The sequence below is a fragment of the Xiphophorus couchianus genome, chromosome 3 (assembly GCF_001444195.1).
Source record: "Xiphophorus couchianus chromosome 3, X_couchianus-1.0, whole genome shotgun sequence".
Lineage (NCBI taxonomy): Eukaryota > Metazoa > Chordata > Actinopteri > Cyprinodontiformes > Poeciliidae > Xiphophorus > Xiphophorus couchianus.
Genome location: NC_040230.1, coordinates 2,184,029 through 2,199,973, shown reverse-complemented (window position 1 = coordinate 2,199,973; position 15,945 = coordinate 2,184,029). Strand labels below are relative to the sequence as shown.

At 45.0% G+C, this 15,945-nt stretch overlaps 1 protein-coding gene across 1 annotated transcript; it reads right to left on the bottom strand.

The window, feature by feature from the left end:
- Positions 1-204: 204 nt before the first annotated feature.
- mex3a (mex-3 RNA binding family member A) lies at positions 205-11,339 on the bottom strand. The gene is made up of 2 exons (XM_028011302.1): positions 10,059-11,339; positions 205-7,675 (listed from the first exon to the last, which is right to left on the bottom strand). Exons 1-2 carry the CDS (start codon positions 10,486-10,488, stop codon positions 6,528-6,530), a joined length of 1,578 nt encoding a protein of 525 aa, XP_027867103.1. The 5' UTR covers positions 10,489-11,339; the 3' UTR covers positions 205-6,527.
- Between the last annotated feature and the right edge of the window lie 4,606 nt (positions 11,340-15,945).

Here is a 15,945-nt window from a genome sequence, read left to right as displayed (position 1 = left end):
GTGTCTCCAGTTTTAAAAACAACCAGCTCATTATTGACCATCATACCCTCTAATATCCAGTGTAATTTAAGATGTTTGCAAAGTGCTGCAGGCTGATATTTTCCCTCTGATTACTGATTATTAAATATTAATCGTCATCATCTACAGATCAATCCAGCCATCAGGACTCTCAGGGAAAAAAACACAATCTGCTTAAACTGGAAATCATTTCCTTTTTGTTTTATTAGAAACATTTACAATACATTTTGAATCTTGAAAAAATAACAAAGAACCAGAACTAACATGGCGCAGATACAATAATAATTATAATAATCATAATAAAAATGTCTCCAAAAATGTAATTCACAAAAAAACATGTGCTATAAGAAATAAACCTGCAATATTTCCTGCCTTGTGAGGGCATGGCACACTGTAACAGAGTTCATAAACTTTTTTAATGTTTTTTTTCCCATCCATCAACGATCCGCCTCAGAGGGCCGCAGCGGCGACGCCTCCCTCACTGTTCACAGAGAAACCAGAACCGAACGCCGGCTGCTGCCGGCCCCAAACAACTAATGCACTACAACCACTATTAGACCGGTATGAAACACCTACTGTGCTGGAAAAATTGGAAACGCTACCGAAGACAAACTGTCAGACTGCATCGGCCTCTTTGGAAAAGGGCGGAGTTTCACCAGCGAGCGCCATGTCGGTCCCCAACCGTTCACACGCAGCGGGAAAACCACGCTCTCTGAGTTTGGGATGCATTTTATCCGTTTCAGGCAGAAGAAGTTTCGTCTCTTGTACAAATGGAAGCTATTTCTTTGCAGCGTAACACATTTTCTAAGTGAGAGGTCAGACATTGGTGCGGGGGACTGAAATGGTCTCCGTCTGGCTCCAAACTCCCTTCGGCTTTTCTAAAGAGACTCCAACTATGAAAATCTACAGCGAAGAAACGGTGCGAGCGTGCCGCCGCACCGTTTCTCCTGGCTAAGTGACCATACAATATACATGCAAACTAGTACGGTAATGAATCTGGAGTGTTTGTGTGTGAGTGTGTGTGTTTGCATTTAGTTACACAGATCTACACAGTGCGCTGGCTCCTCCTCGACTTGCACTTTACCTAATTAACGCATCAGGAAAAGTCGATCAAAAAGGCTTTTTTTTTTAAGCCGATCACGCTCCGCTGCCATGGATCGATCAGACTGAGTTGTGGATGTAGGAGATGTGTGAATGAAAGTGTTTACAAGTTGTGTGTGTGTGTGTGTGTGGCCCTGCTGGGCGAGAGGGTCACAGCTGCCTCATTCACTCCAAGCATTGCAGTTTTTCTTCTTTTACATTTTGATAAGAAAAAAGCGAGTTTAGATTACAGAGGAAATGAGTAATAATGCGTTCAGTCAGTAACATGGGGTTGGGAAGGGCGGGGGTTACAGCAAGCAGCACTGCACAAAGAATGCTGATGCAAGAAAAAATAGAGTTGAGGCACAAAATTGATGCTCTGTGACTAAAATATCTCCAAATTCTAAAAATATTCTATTATTTTCTGTAGTTCTTCCGTTGTTAATGCACTGATGTTGCAGTAGTGCATGTCTGAAGTTAAAATTTCAGCTATGGGGAAACTCGTTCCCACCTACTTCATCCACTGTGAAGCACGTGGGCAAAGTGTCCATAACTTTCATAAATAAAACTTCTCCTTTTTAGTTATTAGTAGAAACTGACTTTCCTGTGTTTAGAAATATATTAACTTCTTGTCATTTTAATTAAAAAACAAAATGTCTTGAGGTTACTCATAAATACGTTGCTTCATTTTCCATAAATAACATCCAGATACTGACTTTTTTTTCCTCTGCTTTCTATGAAATAATAACCCATGTTAGCAAAATAGATCTGAAAAACTGTAATATGTTTTTTTTATTCATTTTTAAGTTACTTTCTATAAATGCATGTGGAAGAACTCAAATATAGACTACGTCGAAAACCTGTTGCAAATTCCTTCCAAAAAAACTAACTTAAAGCTCACTTGTAAATTGTGAAAAATAAAAAAGGGTGCATTAGTTTATTTTTCCCCCATTTTTTTTATTTCTTTTTACATTCAAATGCATTGCTTGTTCAATGTGTGACTGACAGGTTGGTAGAATTGCTTAAGTGCATCCATTGAAAATAAGGATTTCCTATCACTCCTTTAAAAGGGTTTCTACAGAAATGCATAAAGACCTTTTTGATATTAAGAGAAGAAAAACATCTACTTTTTACTATAATAGCAACCTTAATACGATATAGTAAATAATACTAACACAAACATAATGTATCACTGAGTTGTCCCACCCTCTGCTGCTCCGCAGGAAGTCCTTACTCCAGGTGAGCTGGACAAATGAAACTTATATTCTTAGGAGTTAAACTATGTTTCAGTCAGTTAAACTACACAGTAAATATATGATTTTAAACTGATGTTCTCTTTAAGGTCTTAAAGCTTTTATACACTTTAGATATCAGGCTGCTGGATCCTTTTTATGAGTTTCTTCTTGATAAATCTTACCTATTGTAATAGTTTTGAGTATCATGCAGGTGAACTTAAGAGAGTTAAATACAGAATATTTTAAAAATCTGGTTTCCGTTTAATCAAAAATCCTCTTTTTTGGAAAACATAACCTGATTTCTGGGCCAGAATAGTTCTGTCTGCTAGCGGTGTTTCACTTTTGGGAGTATTTCAATCTGTAGGATCACTTCTTAGTTCAGTAAACTGTAAATAAAAAGGCAGATTATTATGCTAGATTGGTTAAAACGATGTAATAAGTTAGCTCTCTTCTGTTCTTTGGTTAAATCTGACCTTTTTCTTTCAAAGTAAAGAAAAAAATAAATCATCGCGGTGCAAAATAAGGATTAAACGACAGCATCATCCTCATGCCATCAGAAGCTGTAAACCTTGCCGGACTCTTTAACAAAATAAAAGTCCTGAATATGATTGATACAAACATGATTAAAATCCCAAACTAACCCTGAAGCTGTTCTACTCATTCAGGTCACTAAAAGACAGAAATGCAGCAGGATTATGCTAATAACGAAGGTCAGTTTCTAAACAGAACATTATTCAAAGAGCTGACTCCCAGTATCCTCCTATTATTGCTTTCCTGATAAATAAAAACTGATTTCTTCTACAGGGGCTAAACGTTCTTAAATATTTGCCTATTTAATTAAGACTGGATACATCAGTGGCTTCATAAAATTCATTCTTACTGTTTATAGTAGTGTCTGCTTATCTATATTTGGATGACATACTTAGTAAATAATATTTCTTACATGTATGGATCTATCTAATATACTAATATAGTCAAAAGGGTGACGGGGCGCATATATAAACATTTTATCTCCTAGTTTGTTTTTTTTTAAATTTATTCTAAAACATCGACGATGACACTTTGAGATTGTTAAAAAATAATGAAAAACTCACTTTAGGCGGGCCTGCGTCTGGCTCTTCCTAGCTGATACACACACCATATTTACAACACGGTGCCTTCACATGAAGGACACTCCTTAACTTACAGCGTCTAAACCGGGAGAACCTCCAATAAGACATCTTTGTTAAACCAGTGCAAAACTGAAAAGAGGGGAAAAATGATGAGAACTCCCAAATTGTCACTACTGAGCACAAGAATCACCAAACCACACAAGAAAAAAAATGATAGGGAATCCTTATGTGCGTGTCTTTCAGATTGTGAGATAGATTTCACCATCAGCGGTCGGTTTGGTATTAATCAGATGCGCGTGTTTTATAATAAGGTGCTTTATTCTTTTTTTTTTTCTTTTAAGTCATGTGTTTTTAAAGAGCCTAATGTCCAGAATCCCCCCTAATCCCCACCCGAGCGGTTTGATTCACATTCTTCTTTTCCAAAAATAACTTCTTTACAAAGTTGGTTATTGGGGAGTGGTACTGTATCAAAAGGCCAAAGTTGCTACCTTGTCAGCCAAAGCAATGGCAATATTCCATAAAAAACATTAAGGCAGAAATAAAACAAACAAAAAAATACTAAGTTCAAAGAGCGGGGGTCGTCCCGCCTCGTTGTGACGCTGAAAGCTTCGGCCAGACCTCTGTGCATTTTCTCCTTCCCTAAAACTCAGTCCTCCTCAGATTTCTGGGAACTTTCGATGCCAGTCCGGTGCTCTGGCTGCAATCATGCCAGCGGTCACTTCTCCTCCTTCTTCTTCATTTTGTTTTTCCTTTAGGGAAGGGGCGTTTAGGCCCTGAAGACTGGATTTGTTTTGTTAAAATGAGACCCCCAAATTATTCAGGCCTGCTGGGTCGCCGGTGCCGGCCCACATGTGACAGCAGCTCAACACTCACTCAAAGACCTGATGATCAGTAGAGCTGCTCGGTCTGCAGGGGGGTTTTTTTTCTCCTTTTTTTTTTCTTTTTTTTTTTTTTGTCTTGAAGTATACTCCTCCCTTACTCCCTCCCATCATTCAACAGCTTTAATCCCCCCAACCCCCCGATCCATTGCTCTAGCCCTCTGAAATCCCCAGGCTGGGGCTAAGGCAGACGCAGCGGGTGTGTAATTTGATTCAGCATGAGTGCTGGTTAAATGGGGCGTTTCCTCTGCCTTCCTGTCAATTACAATAGTCTGATTTCATTGTGAAAGTAACGCGAGTTGGGGGCCGGGGCCGTTCGAGGCAAAGGGCCAGTCGTGGGATGCCCCTTACAGTAGAAACTGTCCCACAGATGGCACCCAAAGAGGGGGATTAACACGGGCCCCCTGTGATATGATCACTAAACGGTTTGCTTTTCATCAACTGGAATAAATATTCCAGGTAACTGGATTATGAATGTCTCTCCTAAACCTCCATTTTATTTCACGGCTGCCAAATGCGGCTAGTGTCTTTCTGTGTCCATGTGTGTTTTGGGACAAAAGAGTGCACCCCCTCTCCTTGTCCCCGTTTGGGTAAGAAAAGGAGCAGGGGGAAAAAAGGAGGGGTTTCCTATTCGCCTAGCTCCCTTCAGTGGTTCGGGGGTCCAGAGTCCCCACACGGTCCGCACCTGGACCGACCCATTTGCCTAATTATCAATGAGCGAATCCAGGCCGTGTCCGAACGCTCCGTGGCCCACGCCGGCCGCCACCGAAGGCGCAGACAATACGGCTCAAAAGCAAACGGTCCAACTGTAAGCCCAGCAGCACCGGTGGAGGTGGAGGGGAGGCATGAAAGCCACTCCCAAAGAAAAGAGAGAAAGAAAGGGGCTAGGCGAGACCTCCAAACTCAGGGTCAGAGCCGCAGCGCGCCGCGAAACACCTGCTCTTGTACAGCTCTGCTAATTACAGGGGGGACGGAAGGCCCCTCGCAGGAGAAAGGATTACCAGCCCTGGACTCTGTGTTTTACAGTATCTGCTCCTTTAATCTACTGCTGCTGATTCAGGAGACGATTCATTCAGCTTCCGTCCAATCTTAAGGTTCTCCGAGGACACGAGAGGGGGGCTCCCGCCTCGTCCTCCATTGTTAGCCAGACGCGGCCAAACGACCGCACGACACAATAAAAGCGTGGTTAAGGTGGCTTTGAGACAAGTCCTTGGGGAATATCAAAAAGGGGCCAACTGGATGGATTCCAAGGCTTTTTGGCCTCGCAAATTAAATCAACGCTTTAAGCCAACCGAGGAGCCACATGCTTTTCAAGAGCCACGAGCAGCAAAGCATTACCGAGTCTTTTCAACAAACTGTGGTGACCAAAGCGTCACCAACGGCTACCGGTCGGAGAATCCCCACCTTTACAGCAACCCTCATCCTCTCTCTGAATAATATCCATAAAATTCAAGCAGTTTCTATAAATAATTAAAATCCTATCCTTTTTAAATCTGTTTTCTAATGAAATAAAGATTTGCTTCATCTCTTTCTGTATAGATCCCGACTGGAACGAACCCATACACGTTTATCCTTTAGCCAGAATACTTTGGACCAATTATCCGAACCCACAATCACAGTTTAACTGAAAACGTCGAGTTTAACTTCACATCTGCTGCTTTTGAATTTCTCAAGGTACGATTTTAACAATCCTGTTTTAGACCAAGATGATTGTAAGGTGCAATAAGTTCTGTTTGTTATTCCTTCTAGTAACAACATTGACTCTGTAGGTCAGTCAAGTGCAGATTGGGTTCCTCAACAATCATCTGTTTCCTTCAATAAAACCCACTTTAAGATAAAAAACCAAAAAAAAATAATCGAAGAATAAAATGTTCACATTACTGTCTACCTCTGCCTACACTGTGATTCATGAATGAAAAACAGCAGCAGTCAAAAAACTGAAAATGCAAGGTACTATACTTCTCTTATAAACAAAACTTTTATAAAATATATATGCATATATATATAAAAAGAAAAACTTAAAAATATTTCTTATACTTTTTAGTAAAGCAAGCAGGCCTTCTAAAATATCTGCTTGATTGTTTTTAAATTTTCTGAAAAACAAAAATGTATATAATAATAATGATAATAATAGTAATCATAAGAACAGTAAATAATTATTGAAGAAACACTGAGGAAACTAAGGATAAAACGGACGTGGTTCTTTAGGAGAATATCCGGATGGCCTGAGTGACCTGGGTGTGGCACACCGGGCACTCCGGGTGGTTCAGCTCACAGATTCGGATGGCGCACTCCATGCAGAACAGGTTGTGGCCACAGGGCACCAAGGCAGCCGTCACTTTGCTCTCAAAGCAGGTCATGCAGTCCCGCACGGTGGCCGGCGGAGAGTCCGGCACCGGCAGGCGGCCCGGGAAGCCGTCCCCGGCCGAGGCGGGCTCGCTGTGGGCACGGCGAGCCTGGGCATGAGGCGAGCCGGAAACGATGCTGGTGACTGAGTTGTTGGGGGTCCCGCCTCCGCAGGGCTCCGGTAACCCAGGAGAGAGTCTGGTCAGGGGCAGTGGGAGGCCGCCGAAGCTTTTGGAGCGCTGCTGGGTGTAAAAGGACACCTGTTTGGGGTAGTCGGGGTCCCCCCAGCCCTGGGTGCCCTCAGATCCAAAATACGAGCAAGGTTTCTCTCCGGAGCTGGAGAAGTTGCTCTTGTTGTAGATCCCCCCTCCCTCTCCTCCTCCTCCCCCGCTCCCGCCTCCAACCATGGCATCTGAGAAGTTCTGGCGGTAGCTGCTGGTGAGAGGCTTGCGCTGGCCCCCCTGCAGCCCCCACACCTGCTGTAGCCGGCTCTCCAGACCGCCGGTGCTGCCCGCCGGGCTACTTCCCCCGTTTGGCCCCAGACAGTCGTTCTCGTTGTTGTGGTCGTGCAGGCCTCCTGTTCGGAAGGCGATGTGCGCCTCGATCTCCTCGCGGGCGCGCTCAGCATTGCTCGGGGAACCCGTGATCTCAAAGACCGGGTCACGGTCTCGGCTGGGGGTCACGATGTACGTGCAGGTCTGCTGCTGGATGCGCTTAATGGTGGAGCCCTTAGGCCCCACTACCAGCCCCACAACGCGGTATGGCACTCTCACCTGAATGGTGGTCTGACCCGGCAGAGGCGTGGGTGGGGAGCCGCTGAAGGACACCCCCAGCTTGTTGCGGGAGGCGCGGAGCATGGAGAAGTGCTCTGCAGCAGAGATGATTTCACGACGGGCCAGTGCAACATCTTCCTTCCGGCCAGTGATTAAAAACACAGGCTCCTCTCCTCGAACGGGGGTCTTGATGTAGGTGTTGGTCTTGGCTCGCAGAGCTTTTATCTTGCAACCTGAAAAGACACATTTCAGACATTTTTAAGCAAGTCAACAAGACTTTCCTGATAATTACATAAAAGGATAACTGGTGGAAATCCATCTAATTTAGTTGCGTTGTTCCTGTTGACTGCTTCCACTTATTAATGTTTCACCAGCAAATGATATTCAGACTAATTAGCATGATTTATGAGGTCTCCGACTCCACAGTATTGTTGCTCTGAATCACAGCTCACCAAGGAGAACATGGAGAAGTGTCGATCTGCACAAACGTGGCGGATTTGGTGAACTTTACACTTTCGCTACATTGCTGACCTCTCCTTGAACCTGCGACGCCGTCAACCCAGAGCCGCATCGTTTTCGGACCATTTATATCTCCACATCTGCCTGTTTTTGATCACTGTTTATGAGTTTACCCTATTAAAGTGCTTTTAAGACGGCATCCTGATCTGAGTGAGCGCAGGGTAATGTTCTTTCATTAGATTGCCTGACCTTGTAGTAGGACAGAGCAGGGTATGTATCGTTTCTGGATGGATTGCCAGGTACAGGCGAGGTCAAGAAACGACAGCAGTCCTGCGTATGTTGGCTCCTCATTAAGGTTAGAGCAGCTCGTGCCCCAATTCTGAAAATGCCCTCCAAGGCCACAGCACGGCATTAGGCTAATAAACCCGCTCATGACACAGGGGCTTAAGGAACTATTCAGTTCCCTTTCCCAAACTACATCCTAAATTTGAGCAAGTACACATTAGTCTCTTAATTAAAGGATTATCAATAAATAAAATAGGCAAGGATGAATTAATCAAGAGCAGAATTAAGGTCACAGGAGACAGATTCACACTCATGCTGCTAAACTGTAGTGAACGAGGTGATTCAAAACAAAGCCATGCTTCATCAGAGGAGAGGAGGGTGCAAGAGCATCGGCTGACAGGAGAGAAAAAATAATCATCCCTTCATGACAGGAAGCTCCAGTTTTACCCAGACAGAGTAGGGGGGTGTGACCAAAGAGCCAACCAAAGCAGGCTCACCTCAGTTCCCCCCAAATCAGACATAAAACCAGCCCAATCGCTGGTCCGCTCTGTCCGTTAACGGTTATCCCATTAAAATCCAAAACTAACACTTCAGAGTGAAGAGTGGGAGTCGCACAGGGAAACAAGGGGCACTCAGCAGCACCGAGTCCACAAAATATAATGCAGCGGGGGTTGGGCACTCTGCAAAAGCAGCTCCTCTGGAACCCTGATGGTTTTACGGACGTCTGGTTGGAGGTAAAGCTGGATTTCACCGACGGAACCTCACCCACCCTGCAGTCTTTGTGCCTGCTCAGAGCCCAGCCCCCCTCTGGCTCCCCAGCCTGACAGACAGCCATGTGGCTTGGAGGGTGTGCACCCAAACGGGCTCCAAGGCACCGCCAGACCATTCAGCTTCCACTTCCTCTGCCCATCATGGCAGCACCCCCACCAATCAATACAGAAAACACTCCCCTGCCCCTTCTTCAGGCTTGTCTGCAGAAACTTCTGCAAAAATACAGCTGCAACTTCTGGCTGGGCTCCCCAAATCAATGCCCCCCTCCTCCTGTTAGATCTCACCCCACCCCAGACACACACCTTTGTTTGACAGCTGTTGTCACTCGTCTTCCACTCTTTGTTCAGCAGGAAAAGGGAAACAGGAAAATTAGAATCTCAATCTGCTTTGTTTTGGGATCTAAACTTTCCAACTGTCTGACGTGAAGAGCAGAGAAACAACAACAAGGTGAGCACGTTTTCTTTGTCCAATTGTGTCACTGGGCCAGTGCGCAACGTAAACAACAAGCTGGATAATAAAAAAGAAGGGCTTGAAACATCCAGCACTTTTTACGGCCAGATGACTAATATTTGGTGATGTTGTTGGGTTGAGACGAAAAGACGCCCCCCTCGTCGCCAGTTGCATGTTTTTTTTTTCTTTTTTTTAAACAGTCTGGCGCGTCTCAGACGACAAAGGAAGCAGCGCTCTCCTGCTCCACAGCGCGTGTCTGCGCGCTGACATTGATGGCGTGGATGTGGAATCATTCGCCCAGGAGGGAAGGGAGCTTTCTCCCAGTATTTCCCACCCTCTCCACCCCCCTTCCCTCTGCGCAAATACGCTCAAAAAGAGCGAGAAATGAGCGCAAAACGGGCGAGCGGATGGTTTCTGTGGAAAGATGAGAACTTGAAACATTTGAAGCGGAAAAAGAAAAAGTGGGAGGCTGATGCCTCTGAGGAGTAGCTATAAAAAAAAGGGAGCCCACACCACTCCCTTTTCTTTGTCAAATAACACCAGGTAACAGTTGGAGCACAACAAGCGGGCGGCTCAGGGAGGCATGCAGCCTGTTTGAGGGGAAGAAAAGCAGGAAGTTTGTAGGGAAATAACGAGCGGGCTGCGGTTTACCTTGCCTCCCCACTATCTCGGCCACATGTTCGGAGCTGGGCACCGGGACGCATTCTGTTATGTTGCAGCCTCGTCCTTTAGTCTCTGCTGAGGAGCTGTCGTACAGGGCGCACAACTTGCTCTTCCCCTGCAGGATGGCCGCGTCCCCGCCGCCCCCGACGCTGTTGGCGTGGTTGTGGTGGTGGTTGTTGTTGTTATTGTTGCTCCGGTCCTGCACTCCTGTTGTCGGGGCTCCGCCGCCGCCGTCCTCGCCTTCCCCGAGCCCCAGCAGCGACAACTGGCCGAGCGCGACCCTGAGGGCACGGGAGTCGTCCTCCTCCTCGTCGGGCGCCACGAGGAGACCTTCGCCGCCGAAGCCGGAGCCGGCCAGATCCCCGCCGTAGCCCCCATTTTTCTCCATGATCCCTGCTAGAACCAGCAGGCTAGGCATGGCTAACAAAAGAGTGTGTGAGACAAAGACAGGGGAAAGAGACTGGAGAAACAGCACCCGTGCCGCCTCCTCCTCCTCCTCCTCACCCCTCCTCCTTCCCTCTTTGCGCTAGACCCTCCCACAGACCGCCCCCCATCTCTCTCCATCCGCCAGACTCTCGGTACAGTACCGAGCTCCGGCCGTCTGCTCGGTGGATGGGGCCGGGCCGATGCGTTGCTCCACCCAGTCTGGTTTTACACCGACCCCCCCTCCGCCTCTCCTCTCCTCCCTCCGTCCTCAGTGAGACAAAAAACGAGCCTCCCTCTCTCCCTCCCTCCGTACCATTCCGTCTCAGGTTCGCCAGCATGTGGCGGCCCACATCCAGCCCTTCTCCTGTGCAGGAAGGAGGAAGCGTTCAGCTCGCCTCCTGCGCCGCATGCAGGCGCAGAAACGCAGCCGCGCTGCGGAGCTGCGGCAGCGCAGCGAGCTGCATATTTATATTTTTGGTGACTTATGTAAGAAGAAGAAGCCGTCCAGGATGTAAACAGTCACTTAAAGGTTGCAAGGGCAAGCGCGCACATGGTCATCTGCTGGAGAAAAAGATGATGTCAACTCCACGATGATGATGAAGATGATGATGGTGGTGGTGGGGTGGAAATCCGCGCACACAGAGGGAAGAGTGGGGATTTTAGGAGTGGAGGAGTTAGTGGCGTTTTTATAGAGAAAGAAAAAGCAGAATGAGGTTGGAGGGATGGGGATGAGGGGGGTCCGCCCACCTCTGTGTGCTTTGCGGCAGGTCACCGCGCTGTCTCCGGCGCCGCTGCGCATCAGGATGTTATGTATAGGAGGCAGAGCGGGTGTCTGGGCCGGGGAGGAGGTGACGGGGGGGGCTGTGCATGAAGAGAAAGGGAGTTGTCAGACAGGCGTTGCAGACCTTATGCGGTGGGGGGGTGGATGTGGATGTGGTGGGTGGAGTGGGGCATCAGTAAAAGCCCTCGCACATTTCCCGTTTGGAAAAAAAAAAAAAGGTTTTGCAGCAGCTCCGCTGAACAAAGAGCCGCGCCGCGTGTTTTTTTCCCTCCACAACATGTCCTCCTGAAGCCACCGACCGCATGCTTTAACTGCTCCCGCTAACTGCAGCCCCGCCAATTAAAGTCATCATTAATATAAGCGCATCGGAGCCAATTGAACTTGTAATTAAACCCGTAAATCTGCGGCATTTTTTTTTTCAATGTATCAAAAGTAAATTTATCAAAAAGAATAAAATCTCCGGGTCAGATTATTGAAGTTGTAAATTGCTGCCAGGCTGGATCATAAAAGCTTTGAGGAAATCACTATGCAGCGCTGAGCAACAACTGATGTCCGTCTTCAGCTTGTCAGTCTAACTCCAGCCGCTCCGCGCCATCTGTCCAGCGTTGCATAAGTCGTTACCTGCAGAACAAACTCACCTTTTCCACGAGGAAACTCTAAAGTTCGTGGCCTCAGGACTCAGGAACCGAAACCTCTGCGTGGGAGTGTTTCTACCCAGCCGGTCATTTTTAATACATTATAAGCTTTTTATTATTATTCCCACAGACATAAAAACACACAGTCTGATACGACAGCCGGAGCGCGGCTGCATGAATGTTTTAATATTTCTGACTGTCTGCTTTGTGGAGCCCCGCAGAACGGAGCGGGAATATTATCACACGTTTCCAGCGCTGGAAGTAGGAGCAACGCTGCTGCTGAGATAAGATGGAGCCAGCGAAGGTGAAGCAGGTGTATTTACATGAGTAATCAAAGTCTAGACTCCGCTCACCCGGTGCCAATCAGGAAGAGGGGTTCGGTCCCGGAGGGGGTGCTGCAGATGAGGGCGCACCGGGGGGATTCAAACCCCCTCCAATAATAAAATAACAGAATGAGAGAGGCTGAGGCCGGTGGAGTGGGGGGAGCAGCTCTGAGCGGTGCGCGGTGTGTCCGAGACGTCGTGTGGCTCCATTAAAAGGGTCCAGTGGGACTGCAAGGGGCCCGATCAATGGCGGCCATGGATCTGGGATCGTGTTTCCAGCGGGACCGCGGCCCCCTCAGTGGGCCTGGATGTGTGAGTGTTGTTGCACATCATCTTTATGAGCGGTTCTGAAAGGACCACAGCAGGTCTGGTTTCCATTCAGACCCACTCCCCGTGGGCCTGCGTGTGTGTGTGTGTGTGTGTGTGTGTTGGGGGGGGGGGTGCGTGTGTGTGGGTGTGTGTGTGTGTCAGCTACAGGATACTGCTGGTGAAACTCAGTCAGGTCATGTTACTTCCACGTTTTAAAAAAAAAAAAATCTCTGATCTCAACCATCTGCTGGTCGCTGTGCTGCCCCGTTACTGTTTCCTCTCCTCAAGCAGGACCGTTTCCATTACAAATGAGCGCAAATCTTTGTGCTAATATCGAAAAAACCATAAATTTCACAACTCCGTGTTTCCCTTAAATAAGATTAAAATCACCCTAATAATGGTGGTGATGAATGTAGACATTTACATTAGATTAAATTCATAATTCAGCCAATCAGAGGAGACCTCATCATCTTATTCAGCCATTGGAGTCATAAGCCCCGCCTACTGGGAGCTGCTACATATGCGGCGTTTTGGGGAAACTGGAGTTGACGATTTCCTGAAGAATTGTTCATTCAGCAACTTTTAATGAACTAGCTGCACACTGTCTGTATAAAATAAAAATAAAAAAACTCCTCATTCTACCACTTCCTGTCTCTTACTTTGTCAGTTCTGCCAGTAGTGACATCCGGATGTTGATCACGTGACTTGTGTGACGTGTAAAACTGATTCCATTGCAGTTTTGCTAAATGCATCTGTTCCTATAAGGCTGAAAAACACAGAAACCTTTTTTTTTTTTTTTTAAATTGACATGAAAATTTGAAAAGAAAAATTATTTTCCTAATTACAATTTGTCAAATTTTATGACTAATGCACATTTGTACTGTAAACACAGATAGTGCTGATAGAAGCAATGCCTACTGGATCACACCCTGAATTCAATTCCCTAATTTAAATTTTTGCAATTCTTCGGTTACTGGAAGCCAGAGAGAAAAAAATTGCTTTTTCCACGTCTCTTTGTTCAGGAGCTCATGTAAATATTGCTTTCACCTGTGGACGGTGTCTGGCTTTCAGGAGGACTGACGATAGGCTGTAAACGTGTCTGAGAATCCCTGAAGGACGTCCTTTTGACTTCCTCGGCCAGATGTCCCTTTCAGGAGTTGTTGGTGCCCCGCCGTCGCTTGAATGAGGCCTGGCGAGCACAAAGGAAGTGTTGGCTGAGCACCACGTGCTGATGCCACGCTGAAACGGCTCTCAGCGATGATGTAAGTCCTCATGCAAATTGATACCACATCGTGTGCTCATAATCCGCAGAGAGCCTTGAAGTCGATCAGCTGAATAAGTGAGGAACCAGAGGCGGAGGCCGGCTCTTTGTGTGGTCTTTCCCTGATTAAACTCTGATTTGTTTGTGTTGTCATGTTTTTTATTTCTTGTTTCCAGAGGGAGCAACAGAGATCATAAAAAAAGCCGCATTGAAGTAGAAGCAAAAGCAGAGAACCTGAACTGGCTCGGTTCTGACAAGTTTCCTGACATTCTGCTGTGATTATTGACCCAAAATCCTGATTAGAGAAGGTTCTGATTTACTATTCTAAATATCAGCTGGAGATCAATATTACACACTTTTCACTTGTGTTCATTAAATGCAGCAAAACTAAAAACTTGGTGAATAAATGAGTCATTTAGCAGATTTAAAAAGTCCCAGAATGGCTCGTCTGCTGCTGAACTGAAAGCTCAACTAAAACCACCTGCAGAGCATTTTTAAGGTCAAACGAGGCGAGTCTGGATGTCTTACTGCCAGATCGGACCGAAAAGAAACAGGAGAAATCACTCAAATAAAATCATTTTATGCTTTAAGGTTGAGGCTTTGTTTTGAGCCATGTCCAGATCATCAATGTCCAGATCATCAATGTCCAGATCATCAATGTCCAGACCATCAATGTCCAGATCATCAATATCCAGACCATCAAGGCCCTCAGAGGCAGAATGTGATGAAACGACTGATGAACTGTTCAAATTAGTGGTGGGACTCATTAAAAATTTTATAGCGTTCATTTCAGGGTGTGTAATTAATCGCATTTTAATTAAAAACCATATATTGACAAAATAAGCAACATTTTCAATTTAAACCAATTTTTGCTGCTAAATTATTACATAAATAGACCTATGAGCTCAACAACAAATATATTTATTGTTTTTAATCTGCTATTTGGTTTATTCAACCACCAAATTGATGCAAAGTGCTTTTATACTTTCCAGTGTTTCAGAAACACTTGATGATTCATGGAACTTATTTATAATGCGGTCTGTGGACGCTGACATTAGCTCTCCATGTTTTCATTGAGATGCTATTTTAGCTTTAATGGCTTCGCTTGACAGGCTAACTCCTTTTAGCACAACTTCCACAGAACAATAGTATTTCCCAGCGTCCCATCAGGTCGTTTTTTGAAGTAAAAATTAATCCTCAGTCGGCTTCGTCTTCCATCGCCGTTGTTCCCGGATATAGTTTGTGAACTAAGGTTCCGGTTGAAATGGGAATAACTTCCTTCATTCAATGTTTATTTCCTCTTACAATTTGGCACTTTTAAAAAAATCTTTTATCTTTTATACAGATAAAAGTTGCTCTGATTAGACAGGCAAAACATTTATGAATGCCCAATATATTGGCACTAGCACCAGTGTTGGTCAATATAAATCATTTTTAAACATGTGACTATGATAAATAAAACTGGGCCGATATTAATAACTCATGTTTATTTCCACCTGGTTGCCGTCTGATTCTGCAGGTAGTGGTGGAGGTTGGTCTCTTTACCATGATAGTGATGCAGTGCAGGATTGTGGGTAATTTACCTGAAACTGAGAAATCAGGTGTGGTTGAAATATACATATAATATATAGAAAGTCGGTATATTTCGGCCATACTATTGACAAAACCATATTAGATATGAATGTCAGTCCAAATTTTCATAACGGCAAATCTCTTACAATAATAATTAAGCACATAACTTCTACCCATGTAGTTTCAGTTTAAGCATTAGTTTGAAATATAATAATAGTAATAGTAATAATACCACTGCAACTGTAATTTTGCATAAAATGCAGGAAAAAAATGCAAAAAAACCAAAATCTCACCAAGTACTTTTGGTTTAGTTGCTAGCGTAAATATTTTAGTTCACCTGAAATGAGACAAAACTAACAAGTAACTTCTCAGTAAGATGTAGGAGTTTGTTTTAACTTAATTCTTTACTTTTTTTTGGCAGATTATTTCATTTCTATAAAGATTTCTCATGTTACAAGTGAGATAATCTGCCAGTGGAACTAAAACTTTTTCTCCAGTTTTAAGCATTTATTTTCTCAAAACAAGATGTTATATCTTGCTGAGAAGTTACTTGCAATTTAATACACTT

What these genes read in the sequence shown, in the direction of transcription:
- mex3a (XM_028011302.1), bottom strand. Translation starts at nt 10,488, where the DNA reads ATGCCTAGCCTGCTGGTTCTAGCAGGGATCATGGAGAAAAATGGGGGC. An exon ending in CGAGATAGTGGGGAGGCAAG is followed by an intron (nt 7,676 to 10,058) that starts GTAAACCGCAGC and finishes GTGTCTTTTCAG; the next exon opens with GTTGCAAGATAAAAGCTCTG.